Source organism: Cariama cristata, unplaced genomic scaffold (genome assembly GCF_000690535.1).
Source record: "Cariama cristata isolate BGI_N322 unplaced genomic scaffold, ASM69053v1 scaffold6132, whole genome shotgun sequence".
Taxonomy (NCBI): domain Eukaryota; kingdom Metazoa; phylum Chordata; class Aves; order Cariamiformes; family Cariamidae; genus Cariama; species Cariama cristata.
Window position 1 is genome coordinate 59,754 of NW_009605395.1, and position 9,757 is coordinate 69,510.

The 9,757-nt window shown below is 36.1% G+C and overlaps 1 protein-coding gene across 2 annotated transcripts in view; it reads right to left on the minus strand.

Annotated features, from left to right (window-relative positions):
• Nucleotides 1–8,134: 8,134 nt before the first annotated feature.
• NUP35 (nucleoporin 35kDa) overlaps nt 8,135–9,757 on the minus strand; it is an 8,264-nt gene continuing 6,641 nt past the window's right edge. For both annotated transcript variants that reach the window (XM_009695925.1, XM_009695926.1), the window contains exons 7-8: nt 8,783–8,950; nt 8,135–8,433 (exon numbers count right to left, since the gene is read on the minus strand). In XM_009695925.1, coding sequence (XP_009694227.1) covers nt 8,356–8,433; nt 8,783–8,950 — 246 coding nt within the window. In that variant the 3' untranslated portion in view covers nt 8,135–8,355. The remainder of the gene's footprint in view (nt 8,434–8,782; nt 8,951–9,757) is intronic.

Consider the following 9,757-nt stretch of genomic DNA (forward strand, 5'->3'; position numbering starts at 1 on the left):
CCCCTTTGTGTAACATAAAATTTCTTTGTTCTCTTTTATTGAGAGATTTCTATTGTTTCTGCATGAGAGTAGGACTTAACCTTCATGTACATAATATTTGCTACTGGTCTGTGACACACCGGTCCCCCTTCGGAACTTCTATTCTCTTCTTTGCTATTATTCCAGAAAAACAGCTGCATTGCAGTGACAACAGTCCTGTGAAGCTCTTGATTTTCAGCTGATAAGAGGTGCTATAGCATTTTGTGATGACAAGGTAAGATGTAGCACGAAGGCATTATTACTACCCCTCTCAACAAACTTGGCTTCCTGTTTGCAAATACAGAGTAAGCACAACAGCAGGGGGGAAGAGGAGAGCAGGCATTTCCAACTCTGTATGCTGATGCAGCAAAAGAAAAGGTGTACTAATACAGTCTTAACCACAGTTTTCTAGCAGAAGTTACCCAACACTGAGTTCTCTTAAAAAAAAAATAATTTGCTAGTTCCACAGTGACAGTAGCAAGAAGTGAAGAATTCTTTCTATTACAGTGCTAAACCAGACTCTGGTCTACATGTGTTCCCCTGCTCCAGATCTACCATGTAACCCTGGAATCAGTCATTTAAACTTTCAGTTCATCAATTTCTGTATCTATAAAACAAAGACCCCAACTTCCATCCATCTCACATTTCCAGGCTGTAAGTTCTGCAGGGCAGTACCTACTTCTTCCAAAGCATCTATATAGTGCTTACAAAAGTCACTATGACAAGAATGAGAGTCTAGAACCAATAGAGAGCACAGGCGCCAGAACAAATAGTTCTGTGTTCCGGAAGGTCTCAGACAATCATGCAGGATTGAGTTATCAGAAGATTCTGAGTATTTCTGCTGAGGACAATCTTCAGCAAATAAGAGGAGATCCCTGGGTCCTAGACAGAGATTCTCCTGCAAGAGCAAGATCCTTTCCACATAACAGTGAAACTAGAAACATACGCTTTTAGGGTAACCTAAAGCTTCTAGGCCATCATCTTTTATATGATTTGCTATTCCATACTTCTTCTCCCCATATGGTAAAGATCATGCGACTTTTTCCATGCCTAGAATCTTGGCAGTTAAAACGTATAAAAAGAATTCACTGGTTTCTCATATGAATTGCCAGGTAGTGGCGTCCCTGTTTTGAGGAAGGCTTTTCCTGCTGTGCCAAGGTCAACCTGAGATATAACGAGAACAGATGCAATCAGTGAATCTCTGAATACTGACACAACACAAAAAGAAAAGGCTTCATATGCCCATCAAAGTACCCTTAAGAAAGGGGTAAAGGCAGTGCAATGGTGGGCTACATTTTCCACTGTAGAACATTTATTTGTATTCCATAGAAAGCAAAACTTATTTCTTTTGAACTTGAGCATGCAATAAATTGGGAAAAAAACCTGTTGGATAAAAATAATAGATAGGATAGAAAATTGTGATCAAGAGAGAATCATGATCAGCCATTCATGATAATAGCATGCAGGTTAGTAACAGATCCTCTTCTATATTGCAACTAGCTGTAGGAGAAGATGTTCATATCTAACGTGAAACTCTAGATCCTGTCTAGGCAAGCACTCTGACTCAATATGCCAAATCAGGTTGCTGCTTGAATTCACTGCAGTAAGCCATATTAATTTATTTTCCTTTTAAAACAGCTAGTTTTATATTCTCCTTGTATTAGTGAACACAAAGAAAGTCTACACCATTAGCTCTAATAGCACTGGGTTGCTGTTGAAAAAAGAAACCAAACCAAAAAAAACCCACCCAAAAACCAAGAAACATTTAATGATAACTTAAGAGGTAGTGGTAAAAACTTGAGGCCTTCTTTCACTAGCTTGTGAGCTGCATAAAAGTTTACCCTGCTTTTACTGAATTTTCTTTAATGTCATTAGTACATTTGTTTGTATGAGGTTATTAAAATAATAAAATATACCCACAATTCCTTTAACAATCAAACTCATCAACTTTTTCAGTCCTGTCACTACGTAGCTGAAGATTTCAATTTTAAGATTTCCACTGGTTTCAGGAGATAAAAGTTTAAGAAAACATTCTTAGGATTAAAAACACAGAATATGAAATATAATATTGTAAGCCTTCAGAAAAGAACAATTAGATTTACAGTTGAAGTAAAATGATTTTTTTTGGCTCTTAGTGGCTTCAGAGAACAATTACCATATACTCTGTAACTGGAATTTCAAATGCAGTTAACAGTAAATAATCTGGTCAGTGATCAGTCCCTACCCAAAAAAATTGAAGCCTATATACACTACTTTCAATAAATAAGTTTTGGGGTTTGGGTTTGTTTATTCTTTTAAGAATAACAGTTTTCTACTCCTATTGACTAACTTTGAGTTAGTGTTCCTCAGGTTTTTAATAATATATCTTCAAGAACTCCTTCCTGCCATCACACCACATCTTCATTTTTTTCTGTCTTGCATACCCTATAGAATTTCTTTTAAATTATGTCCATAAATTATTGTGCAAGTTAACCACAATGATGCATTTATATATATACACACACATATATATCTAATTAGAGGAAAAACTCAATCTTATGGGGAGCATCATTCATGCTCAGTAGCAATATTTCATTTGAATGCTTTAAGCCTTTAAGTCAAGATGTACATTCATCCTATCTCATTCCTACAATTTACCTGGAGTGAAAGCTGTTTGATACTTCTCATTCCAAAGAGCCACCAGATTTGCTAGAAACTGGAAAGCTGGCAATTCTAAGTAAGTGCATAGTAATAACAATTAATGTCCTTTTTTTTTTTCCTCAATTTACCATTAGCAAGAACAAAACCTATCCTATTCAATATATATGTAAGCTCCATTGTTAACGCAGTCATCTGGAAAAAATGCAATTAATATCAGACTGTTCTCTAGCCTGTACATAAGGTTGACCTCTGTGCAATTTCTACTTTATGACCTTCAATCTGCAAATGAACATTTTCGTATGTTCACGAGCACAATTCAATTACAAAGAAAGAGAAACTGTGGCACCTAAAAATCAATAGCCCATTATAGTATCCTATGATGGACAATTTTAACTGTATTTCATCTACTGAAATGTGATACTACATGCTATCATAATGCATGCTTGGAAAATATTGCAGGCATCTACTCAATTTCACTGAAGTCAGCAGCATGATCTTATCCAACAGTGCAATCCTACATAGTAAACAAGTTAAATTTGCAAACTTTAAAAAGAGCGCTACAAGCACTCAGTGAGAAAGCCCACTAAGTCAAAGTACTTGCCAGCTGAGAAAGCACGTTGTACAAGAAAAGTTGGTTACTTTGCAGCAAAGACTTTTTTTTTTTCCCCAGTAAAGAAGTTTCATTACAGTATTACGACTTTATGAAAGCAAGGTCTGACTTCTGTTGCAGCCTGGATTGCTGAGCACTTTTGAGCAGGAGACTGGAAACTGACACTACTTGAATTAATAATGTACATTATTAATATATTAAAATATCTAAACAGCTTAATAAATTAATTTTACAGTGCTTTATGTCATGACAGCCAGTGTTGCAACCACGATTCTTTCAAGCCAGCTATATGTTTAGTTGCCAAGAGGAAACGGGAGTTTTGACAAAAGAACAACCACCAGCTAGCACCCTAGCACTCAAAAATAATCCCCCAGTCTCGGTTCCAAGTAAAATATTCAGCTATAGCACTTTATCTGATAACCAATTTTGGACTATCTTCAGGTTTCAAAACAAACAGTCTATTAATAATACCTGGATAATCCACACTACAGAGTTAGAATTTCCAAGATCTCCACAGACAACCATTTGTCAGGTTATCCTTGCTTCATGTATCGAAGGTTACCTTCTTAACACCAGGGGGTTGGAAAGATTCTTGAAAAAGAAAATAGCATTTTTTGGAACTTAATTCTTCAACAAGGGACAGATTCTCACAGAACACACAGGGCTCCAAAGGCAGCTAAACAAGATGCTAATTAGGCAGCTGACATACACAATAGAAAGGAAAAAAAAAATCATTTAAAAGGTCTCTTTTTTCCATACTGAAAATTCAGTTCATCCCTACAATGAAAAATATGTTCATAGACTGATTTCTGCAGTAAACTATACCAAAATCTGACACGATAAACAATTGAGCAAAATAAAACAATGACTCTTCAGAGTAATTCCTTACTTTCATGCTGTTTCTAATCAGAAGAGAGTCTCCAACTTCACACACAAAAGGACTGTAATGAACAGAAAATAGCACTTCATCTACAAAGACCAGAATTTTGGGGTCACTTTAACTGCATCTGCTTACATCAGCAATAAACTCTTTATTTAAGCAGAAAGTTCACTTACAAAATTGAAGAACTTGAAGAATTGAGATATTTGACATTATATAGGACAGAAGAATTTATAGCTTCCCAGACATGCTCTTCATTTCAACACAAGTTATACTTGAAAAAAAGTGGAAAATATGACATAGAAGTACCATTTATATGCATGACACAAAAACGTACTTGTCAAAGGATTCCTTAATAGAAGGCCACAAATATTTTAGTTATTAATTATGCATTAATTTTTAAAGGTAACTTCACCAACTGAACTCAAATTTATGAACACTAACAGAAGTTTGACAGTCAGTACTGCTTGCAGTTTGACACTCAGCGAGAGACACACCAAATCAAAAGAACACCTCTTACTCTTGTCCAAACAATTAAAAAACCAGTCATTACCACAAAGCCATGAAGTTGCCCGAAGACTGGTGGTTTTACTAGAGATCTAGAATGTTTACTCCAGACCACTCTCACTTGCAGTCCGCAATTCAGTAAAGTAACTCCTGATCCCAAGTTGTTTGTAAGCCAGTTTGGTTTGTTTTCACTCACTTAACAACCGGACAGCTTACTATTATTTCTAAACATATTTAAGCAGTACATTTTTGCAGACTCTTCTGCGGTCTAGTCATCTACAGTCAAATTAAAGAAAACTGATGGAAATCTTGTATTTTTACACTCAAGCTATCAGAAAAAAAGCGATTATGTTCATACAAAATGGATATTGTGGTATATTCTCTTAAAATATCATTTGGTCAGCTTATCCATCTCAAAATGGAGATGAGTGAATACTGATAAGATTTTAAATAAAGTTTAAGAACTATTTCACTGAAGCAGTATTTAAAGTCCAAATTACTCCTGAATTAAGATATTTAGTAAATTCATCTTAGACCTTTCTTCTTTTATTACGAAAACACTTCAACTAAAAGACACTGCTATTTTCTCACAGCACTGTTTATGTACTTCCTAACTGAAGTATAATTAAGATACCATATTCCATTCAGTATCAGTTAAACCTCTCATTAAAGTTCTGAAGAACTGCCACACGGTGGAGGTAGATGCCTACAACTTGAAATGAGAGGCAGACTTGATGTACTCTAACAATTTGATCTTCATTTGATGTTAGTGTACATGGATTACCCAAATAAATATCACTCACTTTGAAAGTTACTAGAAAGCTGAATTGAGAAGGGGTAGGAGGGAAAAAAAAAAAAAATGACAGAAATAACCACTGTCTCCAAGTTACAAAAGTCTTTACAAAAAAAAAATCTGTTAAAGATGTAGTGAAATTACCATCAAAACAATACAACAAATCCTTCTAGAATTTAAAACTCTGCAGATCTATGTACTAAGAGAAGTGAATTACATCCCTGAGTAACACGCTTGTGATGGAGGCAAACAGTAAGTAAGTATTCCTGAGCTTTATTTTAAACTAAAGCCATAATCCTATGAAAAAAAAAAGTAGTCTGCAGTCTTACAAGGAACCCCATACAACTGAAACCAGAACCGAGTTTCATGAGTACGTTATACATCACTAGCTGAAGTCCGTAACTTTGGTTTTAATGTAGATCACATTTAGCTACAGCTAGAAGAGAATCCTTCCTTATTGCAAAGCAGCAGGTACATAGTTAACAAACAAGAAGAACTGGATTTTTAAATGCAGTGCTACCCAACAACAGTAGTTAGCCTTGAAAAGGTTTACTTGAAGACCTCCCAAGTGTTTCAGAGATTCTTCACACATGTACTTCTCAACATCCTCTGCCCTTTCACACATGGCCCCTATACACTCATATAATTAACAACAATATCATTAGGAACACATTGCAACAAAGCTATGCAGTGGTTTGTGCAGTGTGGGACTGTAATGTTCTCGTACTTTGTAAGCCCAAATTATTGATACCAGGGTTCAACTAGTGCTTAACACTAAGACAACATATTTTTACCAGCAGTCTTTACCAGCAGAAGCCATCTGAAGATAATTTCTTAACTATACTGTCCAGAAGTACACAGATTTTTATGTTCTAAACTTTCTTCTCCTCTTATTTACTACCTCCAGAGCAAAGTAAACAACATCCGCTACTCCCAAGTGCTTTTACTCTACAGGAAGCTGCAATGATCTATCAGTAAAATCATTCCTACAGCTATGAGAAAGAAGAGACTAAGGTAAACAACTGCACGGAAAAAACCAAACAACTTAGCACAGTTTTAAATCTCGTACTTATTGGTAAAATAGGTCAGCCAAAGTACTGACTTTGGCTCCAACTCCTTCCTTATGTATTTAGTTTCAGACTTACTTGATCCAAGTTCAATCTCACTCTTTATCACTTCACTAAACTAAGTCTTATACACATCAATACAACTCGGAAGTGCACCAGAGGCGTATTTTACAAAGCAACTAGCAAAACAAGAATTTAGCTAAACTACCTATTTTCTTTCTGAAGTCATCTGCATGACAAATATTTTTCACCAAGAAAAAGCCAGATGTATTCTGAGAAAACACGTTCAGGTATTAACTAGGTTTGAGCAGCAACCTTTGATCAAAAGCAAATCAATGAGTAGCAACCAATATTCCAAAAGCAGCCACCAGCAAATACAGTAAAATGCATCTCAAAAATCTCTGAATCTGCCTGCACATAGGCTACTTATAAAGCATACAATGAAGCACAAATTGCCCTGAGGTAGAAACCTGACTTCTCACTAAGTGCTCTGGGGATTTTACTCAGGACTATCTCTAGCTTAATCCTGTAAACTGAGTGTCCATTAGCATCTGAGGGACATGAGGCATGCTCCCAGACTAATCTTTCAATCTAATTTCATCAGAGAAGTGCAGATGAAAAACTCTGAGACCGCACTGCAGTGTTAAGCAAAGCATGGGAATGGATATGACTGGATACTCACCTGATCAACACACTATTGACTCAAACTAAAATGCTGATGTTGAGTCACCAACACAGCCACAAAAATCAAAAAAAGTGATAGTTGCATGGAGCTTCCAAAGTATTGGAGAAAAAAAAAATGCTCTCCTCCCAGATGAAAGAGCTCTTTATATCAAAGACTACAAGCTTACATGACACACATGAGTACCTGAGAGGCTCACATCCAAAAGAAAACTTCAAGGGAAGAAGTTCCAATTAAAAAACAAAACAAAACAAAAAAAACCACACACACACCCCAATCAGCATTCAGCCAATACCTTAGAGAAAATTTCTTAGAAGAGTCTTTAAATGAAAGCAGCTCTGGTCACTGACACATTGCATTTTTCTATTTAGCTATTTCAACTCCATGTTTTATAGCTTAGAAAGCTACAGTTTGTTACCTGTTAAGTGCACACTGCTATAAAATACTCATGGAGACGAGATTTAAATATGAACTAGTTTGAACGCTGGTTGGTACTACTCTGCTGGTAACACTTTAATAAACATTAGGCAGCATCATAACAGTACCACAAGCAGTTTTTCCTAACAGAACTCATACTTGTTTAAAAAACAACCTAAGAAAAACTTAACTTTATTTAGCTTTATTAATAAAAAGTTAAAAGATTGTTATGATATTCAGAACACGATGCCAGAGATTATTATAAAACAGCAATGAATCCTAATAAAAAAATTAAAATCACATATACTGAGAACAGTCCCTGTCCCTGGGAGCCAGCTGTGCATAGTGTTCTTCTTGCAAGTAGCCCAACACCTTTCCAGGAAAAAAAAAAAATTTCAAGGCATCAGTAAATAAAGCTGCCATTCTTAACATTTCCAAATTACTGGGAAGTAATTCACAGAAAACAATTACAGAGGAAAAGTCAGTGCCGATATTTTTTCTACAATCATGCAATTGCACAAATGGGAAAAAAGCACTTATATTTACACTTACTCAGTTTTTAAAACCGTGTGTACATTGCCATCATTTAAAGTGCAAGCTACATGTCTGCTGATTTAACTGAAGGCATAACAGGTGAGATGTAAGTTAAAATACTGCCACCAGTAGTTATACAACTAACCACAGATGCCAGTAGCATATTTCAAACCCTGACAAACTTAGTGTGTTACTTCCTCTTGTATATTACCAGCCGAACACATATTCCATTGCTTTAGATACAATACTTTCATCTTTCCTAGGAGTTTGTCTGTCAGAAACCACCTAGAAGGCGGGAGGAAAGAAGAAGAGAAAATAAAGAGAATCAGTCAACATATAGTTAATTCTTTTTATACTAACCAGGCTTTTTTCTTTTCTTTTCCTATTTTGACAAAATACTTTTGAAATATTTTCAAAACAAGCCCTTAACCTCTGGAAAAGTGACAAGTCATTAGTTTTTATTATTATTATTATTGAGACTGAACAGATAGAGTTTGTACTCTAATCACATCTTTAAAGAAATGACAGGAGAATATAAAGGCTAAGGTCACATTGAAGTTAATGCGGGTACAGCCTCACACAACTAAGGGGAGATAGCACAAAGAAACACATGCTTCTGTTTCCCTTAGAATACCTGATAGTCACTAGTGGAAGCTTTATATGCTGTTGCAAGAGGTCTCATTGTAGAGATCCTTGTAGTATTATTTGCAGGTTGTACAGGTGTGCCGACGGATTTTGTAGGTGGAGTGAAAACTGAAGACATTGAGGATGTAGAGCTTCTTTCAAAGTTTTCCATCACACTCTTAAAAAGAGGATTAATATAACATAAACAAATACTAAAAAGCAGTATTTCAACATTTATTATCTAGAATTATCTATTATCTAGAATTGTTTGATAAAGTATGTTCACATCTCAAAGTATGCAAAGACCACAGGTAAATTGCCTGTCAGCATAGAGCATACAAGTACACACCACCACCAAACATTTCCCTCGCTGCAACCATTTATATGTTGGATTACGCCATTGAAAAGTAGTGGAAAATTATAATCTGTTCACCGCATGTACTACATTCCAGGCAAGTCTGAAACAGTATAGCGAAAATAAATTGTAAGACTTGCAACAAACTTCAAGTAGTAACTTTTTTTCAGACCCAGTTGAACTAAGTAGCATAACATCGCTTTCCTAAATACTTCTAAAATATTTCACCTGATCCATACAGGACAGTCCCCAAACCTTTACCAACTTGCAGCTTTTTGCTCAGATTCAATTTGCTGAGGAATTTCACTCAGTCCCCTTAGCAAACACTAGAAAAGGAGTCAGGAGTCATTTGGTAAGCTTGTGTTTGGAAAGGAATGCACGTAGAATGGAAGACGCAGCAGATGACTTGATGGGAACCACAAATTCCACAAGAACCCAGAGAAAACAAGACAGGAAACAACAACCAGCCTGGGGAGACCTGATTTGCTGCATTTAGACCCAGTGGAGCATAGCATTCAACCAGCCTACAGGCAGCAGAAATTCAGAAGCACTTCTGGCAGGAGACAGCTATCCAAAATACAGGATATAGGATTGGTGTCCAGCATAGGTGGCAGCTGACTCTCTGCTCAG